This window comes from Saimiri boliviensis, chromosome 9 (genome assembly GCF_048565385.1).
Source record: "Saimiri boliviensis isolate mSaiBol1 chromosome 9, mSaiBol1.pri, whole genome shotgun sequence".
Taxonomy (NCBI): Eukaryota; Metazoa; Chordata; class Mammalia; order Primates; family Cebidae; genus Saimiri; species Saimiri boliviensis.
This window is the reverse complement of record NC_133457.1, coordinates 46,627,252-46,645,870: the sequence shown is the minus strand read 5'-3', so window position 1 is coordinate 46,645,870 and position 18,619 is coordinate 46,627,252. Positions and strand designations below refer to the sequence as shown.

Sequence of the window (18,619 nt, the reverse complement as noted above, 5' to 3'; positions counted from 1 at the left end):
ACCAGCAAGTGGTAAGGCCTCCAGTTGGGAACGTGCGGCTGGGGTGTGGTGAGGACAGCCAGGGGCCCCTGTGGCTGCAGCAGAGTGATGGGTGGCCGGGGAGACAGGAGATAAGGCCAGAGAGGAGAGGCCGCATTCTGGGATCTGATTTGGGGGCCCTGCAAGGACTCTGCCTTTTGCTGTGAGATGAGAGTTCCCGGAGGGTAGACGTGATTTCAGCAGCGTCACTGTGTCGGCTGAGTGAAGAACAGACTGAAGGCCAAAGTGGAGAGGGCCCAGTGCAAAGGCAGAAGCAGAGAGGCAAGTTGTTTATTTCTCTTCTTCCCTCCTGCACACACAGACACACACACGCACACGTGCGTGTGAATCTGAGCTTGGAGTGCATGCTTGGTGAATATAATGTCATTTGTCTGGGGATTTCCCTGCACTCCGCAGAAGTGCTCGCCGCTGCTTGTCAAGCATGGGAAAGCCAGATTCTTAAACTGGAGTATAGGGTGGATGCCTCCCAGTCTGTGAGCCCCTAATTCTTGCCATTAGACACATACGTGGTAGGTTTTGAAAAGGTAAAGATGTGCAAATCCATTCTTAGTGGTTTAGGGAATTCTTCACAGAAAGGCAATCTCTCCCTTCGGGATCCTTCCTTCTCTACAAAATAGTCACTGCTCCCCTCTCCCCGACCACCAGCGGTTGGCTGCGACGAGGATGTGGGTGTGCAGTGCGGTCACGTGTGTGACTGTTTTAAAGCTGGTTATTCTCCCTTCCCCACACAATGTGTTCATCCTTCCTTTCTTCCCTCTGCCCGGGGTGTTCATCTTCTTCCCTCTGCTTCCTGCACCCTCGTCCAGCCTGCCTCCATCTGGTGTCTCCGCCCCTTTCACTTAAGCCACCCGTCAGCAGGGCGCCCCTCATCCCAGCGCAGCCCATGGGCTCCTTGCATTGCCTCTGCAGCTGAACTTGAGAGAGTGATGAGGTCCTTCTAGCCCTCTGTCCGCGGAACTAACCAGCATCTGTACTGTCTCTTACTGTTGGCCGTTGTAGACTATCCGTGTCTCCACTGGGTGGGCCTGTGGGGTCTCAAGATCGTGGCTCCTCCGTTCCTGATAGGCAGCAGGTGGGGGCTGGGGCCATTGATTCGCTTTCCCCAGCCCGGGGCCGCAATGTTGTGAGAAGACGCGGAACACCCCCTCCTGAAGCCCTCAGACACGGTCTTCAGAGGAAGCATAATTAGAATGAGCTGTTCTCACTTTTTCCTTTTTTTTTTTTCTTTTCTTTCTTTCTCTCTCTCTTTCTTTCTTCTTTCCTTTCTTTTTTTTGTATTTTTAGTGGAGGCAGGGTTTGTCCATGTTGGTCAGGCTGGTCTCAAACTCCCGATCTCAGGTGAGCCACCCGCCTTGGCCTCCCGAAGTGCTGGAATGATTACAGGCAAGAGCCACCACACCTGGCTTTGCTCTCACTTTTTCTACTTGCTTGAAAATTCCACTCAGGACTTCTCAATAGTGTGCTGAGTTCAGAAGGAAGGTTCTGGAGAGAGACTGTGGAAGGCCTCTCCTGGGCATTGGCCACTCACCTGATGTTCCCCTGCTGTGCGTGGGCCTGGGCAGGGCTGGGGGACCCTTGGCTCAGCCTTGTGAGGCCTTACGTTGGTCCAAGTCCTTTCAGTAGCCCCACCCCCTTATCTTCTGTATTAATGAAATGTATCCTCTGTAACACAGGATCTGATTTTTCACACAAACTATTTCTAAGAATCTCCAAACTTCAAAGCAGAACGTTCTGGCTCCTATACTCAGAGCTCCTTTGAGTGGGGGAAGGCTGGAGGTGGGGTATTTTCCTCTCTCATATTTCCTGCACATCGCATGAATTTGTTGACTGGGGTTACATAATGCTTTTTCCATTTTCTCGGTATAAAAATGGGATCTCGCATGGGTCCCCTGACAACTGTGAAGGTAAATACGGGGGCTTCTCTCTTAGATCATTGCCTTTAGGCTGAGGCATATTTGGCTGTAATGAAATGCTATTATGAAGTGCCTCGTTATGTGCTGAATTCACTCAGGTTGAACCCAGAGACTGCACCCCTTTCTCCCCCACTCTCATTTCTGTTGCTCTGATGGCGAGAGCTGATGTCGCTCAGTTAACATAAGGCTTCTGTCCTGGGAAAGTGTGGGTTGCCCACCCCTTGCAACCCCACACCGCTGGGGAATTGAGGGTGTTCAGCTGGTCTTTGCAGCCCACCGCCCTCAAAATGCCCGAATCAATGCCTGGTGCATGGCAGGCTCTCAATCGAGTCTGTGGGGAAAGACAGTTAATTGTAGTGAGAGGAAGTGACATGATGGCCGCGGGGCTGTGAGTGCCGATGCTGCTGGCTCTGCAGAGCCCCTTCCCGGAGCCCCTTCTGTGACTCTGCTTTCCAGAATGGATGTCCTAGCCGAGTATCTTGGTTCCTTAGATTGAGGTTGGGCACAAAATTATTTTAAGTCTATCAGTTTGAAAATCTTAATGCTTTGCCTTTATGCTTATTGGTGAATCAATTTGTGGAATTTCAAATGAAGATCTCCCAGCCTGAGGACTAACTGTGCATGGCAGGACTGATTATTTGATTTTTCTTTTTTTAGCTTCTCTTAGCTATTAGGCCAAAGGAAGAAGTAACTTATATTTGTGATCCCATTTTTAAGTCTAATTTTAATATAGTCTTTTATTCATGTTAAGGAGAGTATTTTTTGATGTGATGCTGAAAAAAAGAGTGAGTACTAAGAAGACATCGTCATAGGTGATTTAATGAGTGAGCACACATTTATCGATTTTCAGAAAAAGCCAGAGGAATGCGGTCTTTCCAGTGCCTTCAAATCAGTCTAGCTCCGAGGCTCACGGACCTCCCCCAGGCCTGGGAGCACATTTTACCTTGATAAATGGGAGGAGGATGCAATCTCTTACGCAAAGCATTACGTTAGGAAGAGTCCGCCCTGTGCCCCTGCCATCCGTCACAGGTATAGCCCGTTAGAAGACGCTGTACTTTCCTCTTTTTCATTAGGTGGCGATACCCATACAGACAGGGCTTTAAAGAATGAGGAGTAATAAAGATACAAAACTGTCAGGATTTGGGCCATGGGCCCTGCTGCAGTGCTGTTAGCTGAGTTTAGAATCGCCTTCTCCATCTTGACCACAGCCATGGGAGGTACAGATACCATTATCTGTGCATCACAGATGAGGAAACTGAGGCACAGAAGTTAAGATTTCCAAGCTGGTGAGTGACAGAGGATTGGAATGATTCCCTAAGGTTTCATCCAGGCCTGAAAAAACCTGAGGCATATTCTCCATGAAAAAACACTGTGAAGGAAATCTCAGCGTTACAATCCTACCGTGCAAAGTTTAAATTTGTGAATGAGACCAGGAATACAGCCAGCCGAGTTTGTGGCTGTCATGTGTTCCCAGTCTGTAGAGGTTTCCTGCTAGACATGCAAGCGATAGAAGTCCCCAGAGTGTCACAGTTAAGGACATGCAGGCTGACCCACAAAATAGGAACGCAGTAGACATCAGGGGTGAGGTTACGGTGTGAAGGAGATACGTTGCTTGCCTGGAACGATTTTACTACCAAGCAGAGATGCTCCTTGGCTTATGATTGGGTTATGTTCCAGTAAGCCCATCCGAAGGTGAAAATATCCTAAGTTGAAGCTACATGTAATGTATCTAGCCTAGCAACCATTCTCGCTTAGCCCAGCACCTGTAAGGGTGCTCAGAACCCTTACAAGAGTCTGCAGTTGGGCAGAATCATCCGGCAGCATGGCACGCTGGAGAGGGTGGGCTGTGTCCTAGAACATTTGCGTTGCTATTAAGGAATACCTGAAAGAAAAGAGGCTTATTTGACTCACAGTTCAGCAGGCTGTACAAAAAGCATGACGCTAGCGTCTGCTTCTGATGATGGCCTGAGGCTGCATCTGCTCGTGGTGGAAGGAGAAGGGGAGCCCGTGTGTGGGGGTCACATGGCGAGAGCAGAGGTAGGGTGGTGGAGGTGCCAGGCTCTTTCCCTTTTTGTTGTTGTTGTTGTTGTTTTGAGACAGGGTCTTACTCTGTCATCCGGGCTGGAGTGCCGTGATGTGATCATAGCTCACTGCAGCCTCGACCTCCTGGGCTCAAGCAATCCTCCCATCTTAGCCTCCCAAGTAACTGGGACTACTGGGACCACCATGCCCAGCTAATTTTTTAGTTTTACATTTTTTCTAGAGATGATGTTTCATCGTGTTCCCCAGGCTGGTCTCAAACTCCTGGGCTCAAGGCATCCTTCTGCCTCCACCTCCCAAAGTGCTGGGATTACAGGAGTGAGCCACTGTACCTGGCCTAGGTGCTTTTTGACAACTAGCTCTCAGGGGAGCTCTTGCAAGAACTACTGATGTGAGAACTCACTCATTACTGCCAGGATGACCATAAGTCATTAATGAGAGATCCCTCTCCATGACCTAAACACCTCTCACTAGGCCCCACCCCAATATTGGGGATCAAATTTCAACCTGGGGTTTGGAGGGGGTCAAATATTGAAACTACATGGGAGGTTGTTTACACTCACTTTGGGAGGCAGAGGCAGGAGGATCACTTGAGCCCGAGAGTTCAAGACCAGCTTGGGCAACATAGAGAGCTCTCGTCTCTACAAATAATTTTATTTTTTTAATTAGCTGGGCATGGTGGCTCGTGCTTGTAGTCCCAGCTTTTCAGGAGGACTGCTTGAATCCAGCAGGTCAAGGCTGCAGTGAGCCATGATTGCGCCACTGTACTTCAGCTGAGACCTTGTCTTCAAAAGAGAGAAAGAGCCTCATTGCTGTTGCCTGGCATTACAAGAGAGTGCCATCCCACATACCACTAGCCTGGGAAAAAAATAAAATTCAAAGCACGATTTCTATTGATTACTTATTGCTTTGGCACCATTGTAAGGTCAAAACATTGTAAGTTGAACCATAGTGAATTGGGGGCTCTCTGTAGTCCGTCAGTCTGTGGGGAGGGTGGCACTGGACCTTCTCCTCTGTGGCCCTGAAGACATGAATGGCAGCCTTCTCTGCAGGGTCTGGGGGCCTCTCTCGGCTGCCACAGTCTCCAGGTCTGTGAGGATACAGCTGGCATTCAAGGAACCGGGGTCTTGGGAGATTGAACTTGAGCAGAGAGGGACATTCGAGGTGACCTCTCTCTTTTCCACGTTCCCCCTTTCCCTGCTGTTGGTCAGGAAAAACCAAGTGCTGGTCTGTGTTCGGCATTGGCTGCAACTTTCCACCTGCTTTGGGCTGTGTTCTCAGCCCAGTGCGAAGAAGTCAGATGCAAAGGCCGGCTTGGAACAAAACGGTGTCCGACTTGGCCATTCTCCTCCAAGTGTCTTGATCAGAAACTTTCGGGATTGAAACACCAATGTCTAATTCTCCTCAAAACACAACGCCCCTCCCTTCACTGCCAGGATAGGACAGGGCCTCCAGAGTCATCTGGGATGCTCTTCTCTCTAAAATGCAGGCGGAATAAGTGACAGAGTGAGAGCAAGATGTAGCCTGGGGCTTTACTTCTAGGAAGATGAGTTTAGTTAAGAGCTCCAGCAAGTTGGAGCAGAGAAGAGGGGAGAAGGCCCATCCGTTCTGATAGCCAATGTATTTGGCGTCGTGGACTTATGCCGTTGGTCGATTTGTATTAAATGTGTTCAATTATGTTCCCAGCCAGAGAGAGAGAGAGAGGATGTAAATGCAACTGTGATATCTGCCCTCCAGTCCAGCCCACATAATCTGCTTCTCCTGGGTGTCTCAGCGCCTGCATGTGTCACATGTCTGAGGATCCCTCCACACTGGGAGGGACTGAGGCCCCTAAACACATGCCAGCATGTCAAGTTGAGTTTTCAGAACCAGCCAAGTATTTCATGGGTTGGGAAAACAGACTTCAATGGGCTTAGCTAAGAGCTGAGAGTGATGTCGCTGGTCTGGACAAGCCTAGTGTGTCCTAAATACTGTAGTGCATGGACGATTAAAGGAATTCTGCAGGGCAGATGAAACTAGAGTCGGACACATCTTAGTATTGACTTCAGAAACTAAGAGCAGTCATGACTCCTTTGTACAAATTAACCCCATCTCTCCTCAGACTCCCCTGGCAAGCTCATCTATCCTAAAAGAAACCTGCCCCCCTTCACCTCCCCCTCCTTTCTTCACTTTCTCTCTCCTAGGCAAATCCTAGCTCTGAGTGATTTAGATGAGCGCTAACCTAAGAGGGAAGCACTAAATGGCTGAGTTACTTAACCTTTCTTAAAAAATTGTTCCTCATTCTTATTAAAACAATTACCATAGCCAAATAGCAGTTGTGAGCTGAAGAGGATCGTTGCCGTGGAGCTCCTAGGAATGTCTGGCAGCCAGAAAGTGCTCTCATGTGGGAGCCACTGACCCCACTCTTCACTCTTTCCAGTGGAGGACTGGAAGCCCGGAAAGGTGCCCTCGTCAAGCGCCTCTGGTCCTCTACCCTCCTAAGGCTCAGCATGCCCTTGACAAGGCTCAGAGCAGCCCTAGAGCGAGGCCTGGCGTGAGCCGGCGTGGAGCTGAGAATGTGTGTCTCCAGGGAGCCACGTCCCAGCGTGTTGGATGGGAGACTGAGAGGTACCTTAGGAGATGTGATCTTAGAGAGCTGTGGTGCTGGGTCTCGGGGCTCTGCCAGCCTGTACAGGGTGTCTGCACACCTCTCTACAGCACTCCTAGGTGCTTCTGTATTTTGGGGGCAGTCTTTGAGGGCTTGATGAAAACTGGGGCCCTGTCCGCTGGAAAAATGGACAAATCCACCTAATTCTGCGTTGCTTCAAGAGGAATAGGGCCTTTCCCACTTCGGGTTCTTGGTTGGAATATTCTTCCTCTGGAGGTGGGTGGGCAGTGAGTGTTAGATTCCCGCTCTTGGTAGGTGTCTTTCCCAAGGTTGCTGACAGCAGCCGTACCGCCTGATTTCTCTATTTTCGTGAGAACCCTTGAGGTTGTCTCTGTAGCGCTCAGGGTAAAGGCAGAAGTCCTTAAGATACTTTTTAGAAGTTTAAAAGACAAGGTCTGGCCCCTTGCTGACTTGGTTCTCTGCCATACCTGTACACACCATCTCTCTTCTGCACATGGGCCCTCTTCCAAGCGTCTTCACACTTACCAGGCTCCTTCCTACCCCAGGGCCTTTGCACATGCTCTTCCGCCTCCCCAGAACACTCTTCCTTCCCCTGTTCATTTTCTTAAGGAAACCTTTTCTTACCAGGTCAGTCTCTCCTGTTGGAGGCCTCCATTGTGCTGGCCACCTTGCCCTCCTACCTTTATCCCTGTTACAATTTTGTGTTCATTGGTGATTAGTGACCACCTTTCTGTTCTGCTCCCTGAGGGCAGAAAGTGGGTCTGTCTTGTTCACTGATGTATTCTCAGTCCCTTGCACATAGTAGAGCCCACGGTGAATGAGGAGCTCACCTCTGCAGAGGTGGGAGACGTGACGTCTGTGCAGGAGGCTCTGTGGTTTCCCGTCTTCATCTCTTCTGATCCCCCGTGCCCTCTTCACGCGTTTGCATGGCTAACCCTCCCTCTTCTCTCCCTGGAGGTGTGCTGAGGCTCCTGGAACACGAGGAGGAGTATGTATTCACGCTGCCTAGTGCCTACGCCCGGTCCATTCTCACCATCCCGTGGGTGGAGCTCGGAGGAAAAGTCAGCATCAACTGTGCCAAGACTGGGTACTCGGCCACGGTGATATTCCACACAAAGCCTTTCTATGGAGGGAAAGTCCACAGGTAGGTACTGACTGGAGACGCTCTGGCTTTGTCTTACCATGATGCCCCCTGTTTCCTTTCACCATTAGAAGACTGAGTTTCGGGGATGGGATGAGTTGAAAATCAAGATAAAGTTGTTAAGGTCTTTTACAAGAGACACCTCTTCCTACCTCACATGCAGTTTTTTGGGGTCCTCTCCACTCTGAATTTAAGGTGAAATTTTTGGTGATGCATTTGCAGAACACACACCAGAGAATAAAAGCACTTCTGTTTGTTGGAGTAAAGCCTCCCTTCTGAAGCCGCGGGTTGTCGCTTTGCTCTGAAGTGGTTCAGTCTATGAACCCGACATAGCCAGACAGCCTCCATTTCACATTAGTTGGCGACACTCTCCTCAATTCTGTGTCATGCACCCATGAAGTCAGGATCATTTCTTTCTTTTGAGAAACTAGGGAAGCCAAAATCAAAGAAATCGAAGGAGAGGTCTGCTCTTTGAGGCAGCACAAAATTGTTTTTACTGCTCCAGCTATAAAAAGAATCCTCTTTCAGCACAGACCACTGCGTAAGCAAGCCACACTGCAAACAAGCTTCCATCTTTGCTCTTTTTCTTGGAAAGTATTATTCTGCATGGCATTACTGTGAGGGTATCAGAGTCACAGGGGCACGTGGACAGCCTTGGGGGCACCTGGAGCCAGCACACGCCGGCTCGTGAGAGCTGATCTGTGTGGACTTCACGTTCAGTGCTGTCATGTGGGTAGCTGGAATCAGCCATGATGGCCACCACAGAAATTGGCAAATGCTACACATCAGGTGTTCTCCCTTTTGGAGATCCGTGTTCATATTGACCATCATGCCACTAATACCCTTCCCCTGTGCAGCCCAGAAGATGCCTCACACCTGCCTGTGAGCCTCTGCCTTGCCACCTAAGAATTGTGACTGGTTTTAGGCTCGAGGAGTAAAGCCTCCCAGTCTGTTTGAAAACTCTAAATTCAGCCTGAGCCGGGCCTTAAGGAAGTCAGGAGTTTAGATCCTACTGGTGGCTGCTTTGGGGCAGGCATCTCCATTTCTGCTGTTCCTTCAGCTGCGCAGAAAGCTGAAGGAGGGAGAGGGAGCTGGGAGTCTGCTTTCACTTGGAATTCCCACAGGCAAGGCAGGTGAAAGAGAGGTCACAAATCTCCACAGAGGCCCTTTAAGGGAGAGGCTGAGGTCGTTCCCCAGAGCCACTGCTGTGAGTAGGAAGGTATTGATTGGGACCAAGACTCTAGGTCTGCTCAGCCTTCATTCAGGGGCTGTGTGGATGCAGAGCGGATGTTTCCCCTTTTTCCAGCATAAGCTCTGCACCCCATACAAAATGGACCTGATTTAAGGATTTTAAAGCTCACGCTACACTCTTACAGTCTTTTTAGGGTTAAAATGTAGAATTATCAGATGCTATTTTGGAGAAGAGAGAGCATATTCTAGTTTGTTTTTCTTTTTTAAAACAATTTTTTGGGCATAAATTACTGTGGTACAAGGTGGTGTCTGGTTACATGAGTAGCTTCTTGAGTGCTGATTTGTGAGATTTGGGTGCACACATAATCCGAGCTGTAGGTACTGTACCGTATTTGTAGTAGTCTTTTATCCCTTGTCCCCTGCCCACTTACTTTGTTTTTCTTGAATTGCCTGATTTTCATCCCAGTGGTACCTTATGCAATATAACCATTGTGTGTTTATAAGAAATTAGCATTGCTGTATTACTATTGACTATATACTGTATTCACATTCACTGGTTTTTCCAATGATGCTTTCTTTTGCTGCTCAAGGATATTAGATCATTTTTTCAGAGTCAGTCTTTGAGCCAAGCTGCAAAAACAATCCTCCTTCCCATTCCTGATTAAAAAAAAAAATCTCTAGAGATGGCTACACCTTTCGAAGTCTCTGTTTTTACCATCTTGCAAAGTGTGTTCATTTGACTCATTAATTCAGGGTTACCGCGGAAGTGAAGCATAATCCAACCAACACCATTGTTTGTAAGGCCCACGGGGAGTGGAACGGTACTTTAGAGTTCACCTACAGCAATGGAGAAACCAAAGTCATCGACACAACGACACTGCCAGTATATCCCAAGAAGATCAGACCTCTGGAGAAGCAGGGGCCCATGGAGTCCAGGTGAGAACCGGGCTGCGTCTTCCTCTCCAGCTTAGTCGTGCTGGGCACTTGACTCAAGGGACAGAGAAGAAAAAAGACTTTGTAAGCTTAGCGACTGGAAAGAGGCCAGGAATCACGTTCTCCTGGCTTCTTTAGATATTTTAATTTTCTCCCATGTGTCACTTAGGAACAGAACCTTTCAGCTTTTGGTTAAGTCATTCTGCAGTCACGGGGTGGGGTGTGAGGACAGACTTCAGCAGACTTTCACTGCTTGTCTTGGAAGTTTGTCAACTCAACTGATCTGTTGCTTAATTGCAAAGGTAAATACAGAGAATTGATAGTAATCAAAGAACTACACAGTGAATCAATGAGATACTAATTTTTTCTTGCCAGATTAGCAATATTATTTCTTAAAAAGTCAATGCTGGGAAGGGTGTAGTAAAATTGACACTCCATACCCTGTCCTTCTAGTACCTGTGTGCAGTTCAGGTGCGTGGATCAGCAGCTTTCAATTTATGAATCCACTTTAATCTCACATTCTACTTCTAAGAATCTGTTCTCAGGGCAAATGCTTAAATTCAGAAAAAAAAAAAAAAACAAAAAACAAAAAAACTAAGCAACAAAAGAAAGATTAAATCACTTGTCTAATATTTGGAAAATGGCTAAGCAAATTATGAAGTATCCATTCAATTCGTGTATCTGTGGCTATGGTATTAGTATCATGCAGTCACTAATGTGACATTTATGCAGGCATAGAGGCAGAATCTCCTGGAATATACCAGTTTTTTTTTTTTTTTTTTTTAAGACAGAGTCTTGCTCTGTCACCCAGGCTGGAGTGCAGTGGCACAATCTTGGCTCACTGCAACCTCCGCCTCCCTGGTTCAAGCAGTTCTCTGCCTCAGCCTCCTGAGTAGCTGGGATTACAGGCGCCCACCACCAAGCCCAGCTTATTTTTGTACTTTTAGTAGAGATGAGATTTCACCATCTTGGGCAGGCTGGTCTTGAACTCCTCCCTCATGGTCTACCTACCTCTGCCTCCCAAAGTGTTGGGTTTAGAGGCGTGAGCCACCATGCCCAGCTGCCAGTTTTATTTTTTTAACATAGGACATCAGCAAACTATGGCCTGTGGGCCAAATCTAACTTGAGGCCGATTTTGTAAATAAAGTTTTATTGGAACACAGCCATGATCATTCATTTACTTATGGCTAACAGCCGCCTTCCTGCTACAATGGCTAAGTAGTTGTGACCAAGACCATATGGCCTGCAAAGCCTAAAATGTTTACTCTTTGGCCCTTTACAGAAAATGTTTGCCAACCCCTGCTCTAATCAGAAAGCATACACTCTTCAGAAATATGACGTAGGGTTAAAATGAAATTACAAATGATTTTGCGAAAGGGTTCACTATTACTACAAGAGTTTGTAACCAAATAGAAACGGTTCTTATACGTGAAAACAAAGCAGGGATACCACAGTGTGTATAAATAATTCGTTATATGAATAACTGGGTTTAATAAAAACAGCTTCAGTATCCCTAGAACCTCTGCTTGGTTGTAGCATTTGCACCCTCTTGCTTGTGAATCAGTCCGTTTGAGGACAGTGAGCAGAACCTTCTCTGTGTCTAACTGGAGGGCTTGGACTCTATAACCAGTTAGTGTCTTTTTCAGCCCATTCTCTTGGGAAGCAGTAGCAGGACAGGGAAAAGACTGCAGTGAGGAAGGAAACCCATCCCCTTGCCCACACTGCCTCTGATGAAGCATTTACAGAATGGGGAACCCTGTGGTTCATATCATGATGTGACTGTTGTTTCTGATCTGGCTATTGAGAACAAAAGTATGATCACCTGCTTTTCTTTGAAGGATAGCAGGGTAGTTGAGCTACTCCCTATTAAGACTCTTTGTGGCTTGTTAGCCTGTGGGAACTCAGAATGCAGCTTAGAGCAGGGGTGGAGTCTGTTGCCAGAGTACGGGAAGATGCTACCTCTTTTTGACTGCTTCTCTAGATTGTACTGAAATGCAGAACAAGCTCCAGCAGCCCCTTTCTCTGTGAGTTTGCTTTCTTTGGTTTCAGTTACCTGTAGTCAGCTGCCACCTGAAAACACTACAGTATTTTCAGAGAGAGAACACATTCACGTAACTTTTATGGTATGTTATAATTGTCGTATTTTATTATTAATCTCTTGCTATGCCTAATTTGTAAATTAAATGACATCCTAGGTAGGTAGAGGAGGAAACATAATATATGTAGGTTTGGTGCTATATGTGGCTTTAGGCATCCACTGGGGGTCTCCGAATGCATCGATGGGTAAAGGGGGACAGCTGTGTAGAGAAACTGAGCCCACCCATCGTTGTTCTCTGCAGAGGAAACAGCCCTGAGGAGCGCAGTGGCTGGTCCAAGGCTCCTTGGCTGCTCAGAGCACTGTGTTCGCCCTCCCAGCCAGGCCTGCCAGACCTTCCCTGCAGAGGCAAAGGAAGGGACCCTCTGCGCTAGGTGGCCTGGCAGTTAGAATAGTGTCTTAGCTCTCACGGTGGTGCCAGCCCATGGTGAGCCTCCAGTCCCCAGCTACAATTCCTGGAAGGGACCTCAGTCCCATTAGGGGTAGAATCAAGGTAACTCTGTGGTCCTTGGTTTTCCCATACCTGTAAGTCTGCTCGCGAGGCCCAGAGTTTGGTCTGAGCAGGAGCCCTGCCTTGGCCAGAGCCCTCAGGAGCCCAGTGGCTTCAAGCAGAGCCAGCATCCAGAGATGCCCGCCCTGGGCTATGCTGCGCTCCCCTCCTCAGAGCAAGCACCCCTTGGCTTCCTTTGGCTTTTCTCACTGAATGGCTCCCAGCCCTCCCTGCCCTGGAGACTCCTTTTTCTTTTAGCTTGGTGCTCAGAGCCTTCTCCACTCCCTTCTCCTGTCCCCTCCCGGGTGACTCTCCTGGTCAGGTCCCTATTCATGTAGGGCAGAGAGAGATCTTCATCTGTCATTCTGGTCCCATCACTGTGGTTTTGGGGTTTCTGCCCTCTACACTTGGGGCCACCGTCTTATGATGGGACTTACCATGGACCTTGGGAGAACCCCCCAACCCCAGCTGTCCTGGTGCCCAGCCCCACCCTCAGTGTGAGGTGTGTTGAGGGTGTGTGATGAGGACTGTGGTTTCACTCAGCACCCACCCCTTGCCCAGCCATACTGTTCGGGTGAGTCTTTCCTCTTAAATCGGTGATCAGGACACAGTGGAAAGAGCAGGACCGAGAGACCAGTCGGACCTGGCTTCTCAGTACCAGCAGTTGACTTTTGTAAAATGGGGCCACAGCGTCACTCTCCTTGGGTCTTTGTATGGTGCGATTTAGGCCAGGTCTGGTATTCAGGGGAGTGCGCAGCTGGGCTTTCTTCTCTTGGCATCTGTACCCCTAGGAGGTGCTGCTGGCTGTCCCTAGTTCACTGCCAGCCCCTTCTGCCCGTCCTCAGCCCGGCCATGCCAGCACTCAAGGCTTTGCGCTGTTCTGAGCCCCTGCTGGGGAAAGGGTTAAGGACATCTGCTGTAGATGTGCTCCCTGGCCCGGACCTAATGATGGGCACTCACTAGCTCCTGGGTGAAGAGGCCTCAATTTCTAGAAGCCAGGGAGGGCATCTCCACTACCTGGAATTCTGAGTTTCTTGTCTGTGAAGTCCCAACTTTTTTTTTTTTTTTTTTTTTGAGACGGAGTTTTGCTCTTGTTACCCAGGCTGGAGTGCAATGGCGCGATCTTGCCTCACCGCAACCTCCGCCTCCTGGGTTCAGGCAATTCTCCTGCCTCAGCCTCCTGAGTAGCTGGGACTACAGGCACGCGCCACCATGCCCAGCTAATGTTTTGTATTTTTAGTAGAGACGGGGTTTCACCTTGTTGACCAGGATGGTCTCGATCTCTTGACCTCGTGATCCACCTGCCTCGGCCACCCAAGAAGTCCCAACTTCTGATGCATCTGAGGAAGTGGTTGGGTGGTGGCGTCCTGATTTATCATGGTTCCTTCCCTTTTTATTTTGCTCATTTCGTGGGGTTTCCTCCTGTCATGCTAGGGTAGGAAGGTCAAGGTGATCTGAGCCTTCAAAGAGCAGCTGGGCCGAGGAGGGGTAGTGAGCCCAGCAGCCTGGCCTCACTCCCTTTAAGCTGCCTTCTCCAGTGAATGCATGAAGCAGAGAAGTGGCTTTGTGAGACCTGGGGAAGATGAGAGATCCCGCACTAAAGCATGCACACACAAATACCCACACACCAGGCATGCGTCAGCCTCTAACTCCTAGTTCCAGGTTCCCTTTGGAAAAGCGGGTCTTGTTCAGATTTACCAGTGTGGTGACCTTGGGCGAGTCACCTAACCTTATGTGGACCTTAAATTTTCTCCTCTGTAAAATGGAGATAAGAAACTACCATCTATAATACGTCATTGGGTTGCTGTGAGGATCAAATAGGTTTATATACGTAAAATGCTTAGGAATACGGTAAATGCCATATGTGCCTGCTATTGGGGTTTGCAATGGTAGTAGATTATTTACTACTACTATTATTAGATTTGATTCCCAGAAACTCCAGGCCCTGAGAAAGGCATGCTGGCTGGTGCAAGTGGAGAGTAGAAACAGCATAGAGGTGGAGCTGGGTAGCTGTGGGTTCAATTCCAGGCTCTCAAGATCTTCGAGGTACCTGGGATGAGCTGCCCCAGAGAGGGCTGCCCTGGATGTCCCTTGCTGCTCTGGCGGAATTCTGTTAGCTTGCAGCCAGCTGGCCTGGCTGATCGTTTTCTCTCCTCCATGCATCCCCAGGAACCTCTGGCGGGAGGTGACCCGATACCTGCGGCTGGGGGACATTGATGCAGCCACCGAGCAGAAGCGGCACCTGGAGGAGAAGCAGCGGGTGGAGGAACGGAAGCGCGAGAACCTCCGGACACCTTGGAAGCCCAAATATTTTATCCAGGAGGTAACTCTGCCACCTGTCAGTCATTGGGCTTTTGCTTGGGAGATAACTTGTTCTGAGAGGGTAGATGGGTTTCTCTTGCTGACCCCAGATTGGATAAATACCAGGGGTGGGGCTGGACTGAGGGCGTTTCTTGCTGACCCCCAGATTGGATAAATACCAGGCAGGGGCAGGGCTGCGCTGAGGCAGGTCGGTTCTGGCTGTAGTTTTGGACCAAGCTTCAGGACAGGTTTTCTGCCACAACATTCATGAAACCTTCCAGAGGGCAGAATCGAGTAACTGACACTTCCCCTCCGGTATCCCTCTATCAGAAAAGCACGTCAGCCTGCCAGTGAGGGAACGGGATGGGATTGCAGACAGGACACTGTTCTGTTTTTAAAAAGAAAACCATCGGCTGGGCACACTGGCTCACGCCTGTAATCCCAGCACTTTGGGAGGCCGAGGCGGGCAGATCAGCTGAGGCCGGGAGTTTGAGACCAGCCTGACCAACATGGAGAAATCCCGTCTCTACTAAAAATACAAAAATTAGCCGGGTGTGGTGGTGCACGCCTGTAATCCCAGCTACTCGGGAGGCTGAGACAGGAGAATCGCCTGAACCTGGTAGGCGAAGGTTGCAGTGAGCTGAAATTGTGCCACTGCACTCCAGCCTGGGCAACGAAAGTGAAACTCGGTCTTAAAAAAAATAAAACAAAAAAGCCCCCAAAACATCATGGCCCCTGTTACTTGATCTTTAGTAAACAAACTAGCTGTGGAGTGCCTCACAGCTCATCTGCGCACCTGGGTGGGCTGGAGCCCTCACTGATGGAGAACTGCCTGTCAGAGCTTTGCCTTCTGTGCTCCGCAAGGGCTGGTCATGCTGGGGAAGGCCAGCCCCAGTCCTGCGCCTGTGGTGCTGCTGCTGTCACCTGCAAATGGGACACTGAAGTAGAAATCATATCTGGGCAAGTGGCCAAGGCACTGCATGCCCAGCTGAAGCCCTTATGCACTTGAAGTTGTTTGTGGAGGGATTGGGAGGCATTCTGAGAACAGAACTGGAAATGATGAAAAGGTAGGAGCCACACTTCTTCAGGGAGGCGTACAGGAAACCCAGCAACATCAGTGAGCAGCCGGCCAGGGAGGGCTGGGGCAGATGAGGCTCATCTCCTGGTGATCACAGATTGTCTAGTTGTTCATGAGGGGCCAGAAATCTGAATTTTTATGAGAAATCTCATATTTGCAAGGTATCAATGAATTTTAAAAATTTAAATTCCAGGAGCCAATCAAAATGTATCCGTGGGCTTTCCTTAGCTCAGGTGTTGCTAACGTCTGACTTCTGCTACCAGGGGGGATTATTCTGTCTACACACAAGGCTGAGGAGTGAATTAGGGCAACATAGTAGGGAACTGGGGTGGATTCATGGTTAAGAACAGGAAGCCACCACTGCTCTCCTGAGTCAGGAACCATGGGCTGTGGACTAAAGGTGCTTTCAAGGGAAGATGCTGGTTCAGACAGGAAAGCTGCCTGGAAAAGACTCTGCCTTGATGGGTCACTGAGTGGGGACCCTGTGTGGGGGCCCTGCCCAGGTGAGGTAGAACCTCAAAAGATCCTTCTGTGAGGTGGATCTGTCTTCTCTCCAGTCTGGCTTCTGTGGAAGGTTGTGCATTAAAAAACAACAACAAAAAACATTTATAGTTCTTCTTCCTGAGTTTAAGAAAAGCCAGTATGTCCATATCAGAAGGGCTGGGGACATGTAAGCACTAAGAGTCCTCTGAATACCAGCATGGTTATCATTCAGTATAGCCTTCTAGTCATAACCAGATGGTATGTATTAGTACTGTTTTAAGTCTTGCCTTTCTCTCACTTGATACTTGATTGGTGGTGGTTCCTGTGTGTGCTGATTTGTTTGGGACTGCGCCTGCTGGAGAGTGCCTTTGCTGGGTGTTGCCCTCTGGGCTGGGGGCTGGGACTCAGCCCCTTGCCTTGTCTTTTTCCTGGCCATTCATCTGGCTACCCTTCTTTTCTCTTGTCCACTGTCAAAGTGCTTTTTTTTTTTTAAGGAAGCAATCAGCCTTGATTGGTAAACCAACCAAGCCCCCCTTTTATTTTGCTCATTTCATGGGGTTTCCTCCTGCCATGCCAGGGTAGGAAGGTCAAGGTCATCTAGATCTGCAAAGAGCAGCTGGGCTGAGGAGGGGGAGTGAGCCCTGCAGGCTGGCCTGTGCGTGAGGGATCGGGACGGGGCGGACGTGCAGACTGGCTACGGTTAGCCTAGCTTCCCCTTTTCCCTGTTGAGAGGCCTCCGTGTAACGATGCCTCCTTTCTTCTCTTGCAGGGCGATGGCTGGGTATACGTCAATCCCCTCTGGAAGGCACACTGATGAAGTGGAGGTGCAGAGCTTCCCAGTAGAGCCCTGCTTTTGTAGGAATATTAAAGTAGTAGAGTATCAGGGTTTTGTTGGCATTCACTGAGACCTTGTATTAGCATCCAAGACATAACAGAGAAATTACATGCTAGGGAAAGTGCACCCCCACACTCTGCTAGAGGAACGAGTTTATTCAAGAGCCATTTGGGGCATGTGCGTGTCCACGGTACATGTTCACACGCATGTACTAGGTACACATCTGAGTATGATACATGTAAATACTACACTCACCAAGGTTGAAGTGGGTAATCATGAGCTCCTTTTTATCAATGAAGTTTGAAGTTTTCTATTTTTCACTTTGCCAAAAATGTTTTACACTCACAAAGATATTCTCACTTAGTCAACTCCTGTCAAAATGAAGGAGACCTGGCGTGGTTCGATGACCATCCATATGGGAGAAAGTGGCTCACTCCTGGTAGAAGTATGGGTGGCTATCATTTCAAAATTATTGAGATTCTCACCTCCTTCCCCGCCTGAGTGTTTCGTCTGTGCACACCCAAGAAAGACAAGCAAGTGTTTCCTGCTGGGTGGGGGTTGGAAGGAAGCTGGTAAGGATTTATGCCAGAGCCTTGCAGGATGGAGCGCCTCTGGGAGAACTCAGAGCCAAGGCCCACCAAGTACTTTTCCACCCGTCTCTCATGGTCACAGCGCTAGTCATACATTGTTGAGAAGTCACTTGTTTTACATCAGAAAATCAATCATATGGAGACTTCTTTTACGACGAAAAAGGGCTTTAGAAGTTAAATACATGCATGCACATGCAAACATGCACAACCACAGCCTCAATCTTGTATTTAGTTTGGGGAAAGAGAAGAGAATTTCCTGTGGATTTTTTTTCCCTCAAGTGCACCTCTCTGGTTGACCCAAACTCTGCAAGAAAGCACTGTGATTAAAACATACATAACGCCTGCATATGTGTTCCATGGTTTCAGTTAAATGTCATCCTTTAGCCTTTACAGATGAGGTCAAAGGAGTGACCAAAATGCAAAGCAAGGGAAAAATGAAATATCTGGTTTTTGCTGAATGCTTAATTTATTTTTTACTGTGCCACTCCAATGATATTTATAAAATCCAAATAGCATGAAAGCTTCTCTGTAGTAATACTAATTTTGTGCCTTTTGTCTGCTTTCTTAAGACCAGTTGTTCACACTTTGTAGATATTAGACAAATATATTTCGATTGAATACTTTATCTGTGTCTGTGTTTTATTTTCAGAGATTCAACATAGCTCTCTAAATGAGCTCAAATTTTTCTGGTTAGATATTTCTATTGATAAGAAGAAAAATATCTCTATCAAAATAGTATTAACACATTTTAAATTCTGTGAGATTATCAACATTTTCTGATCAGTTCATAAGAACATTGAACTCTTACCTAGTGAGTATTGTTCCATGAGCAGAGTCACTGCCAGAATTCATGATGGAAGCCTGTTTAGGCTCACAGTCTTT

The 18,619-nt window shown here is 48.3% G+C and overlaps 1 protein-coding gene across 5 annotated transcripts in view; it reads left to right on the top strand.

The window, feature by feature from the left end:
* OSBPL10 (oxysterol binding protein like 10) overlaps nucleotides 1–18,360 on the top strand; it is a 325,696-nt gene extending 307,336 nt beyond the window's left edge. For 3 of the 5 annotated variants that reach the window (XM_074405790.1, XM_074405789.1, XM_074405791.1), the window contains 3 exons: nucleotides 7,558–7,744; nucleotides 9,686–9,868; nucleotides 14,620–18,360. In XM_074405790.1, the coding sequence (XP_074261891.1) occupies nucleotides 7,558–7,744; nucleotides 9,686–9,868; nucleotides 14,620–14,926 (677 nt within the window). In that variant the 3' untranslated portion in view covers nucleotides 14,927–18,360. The remainder of the gene's footprint in view (nucleotides 1–7,557; nucleotides 7,745–9,685; nucleotides 9,869–14,619) is intronic. The other 2 variants (XM_039480176.2, XM_039480174.2) reach the window with 1 other exon arrangement.
* The last annotated feature ends 259 nt before the right edge of the window (nucleotides 18,361–18,619 follow it).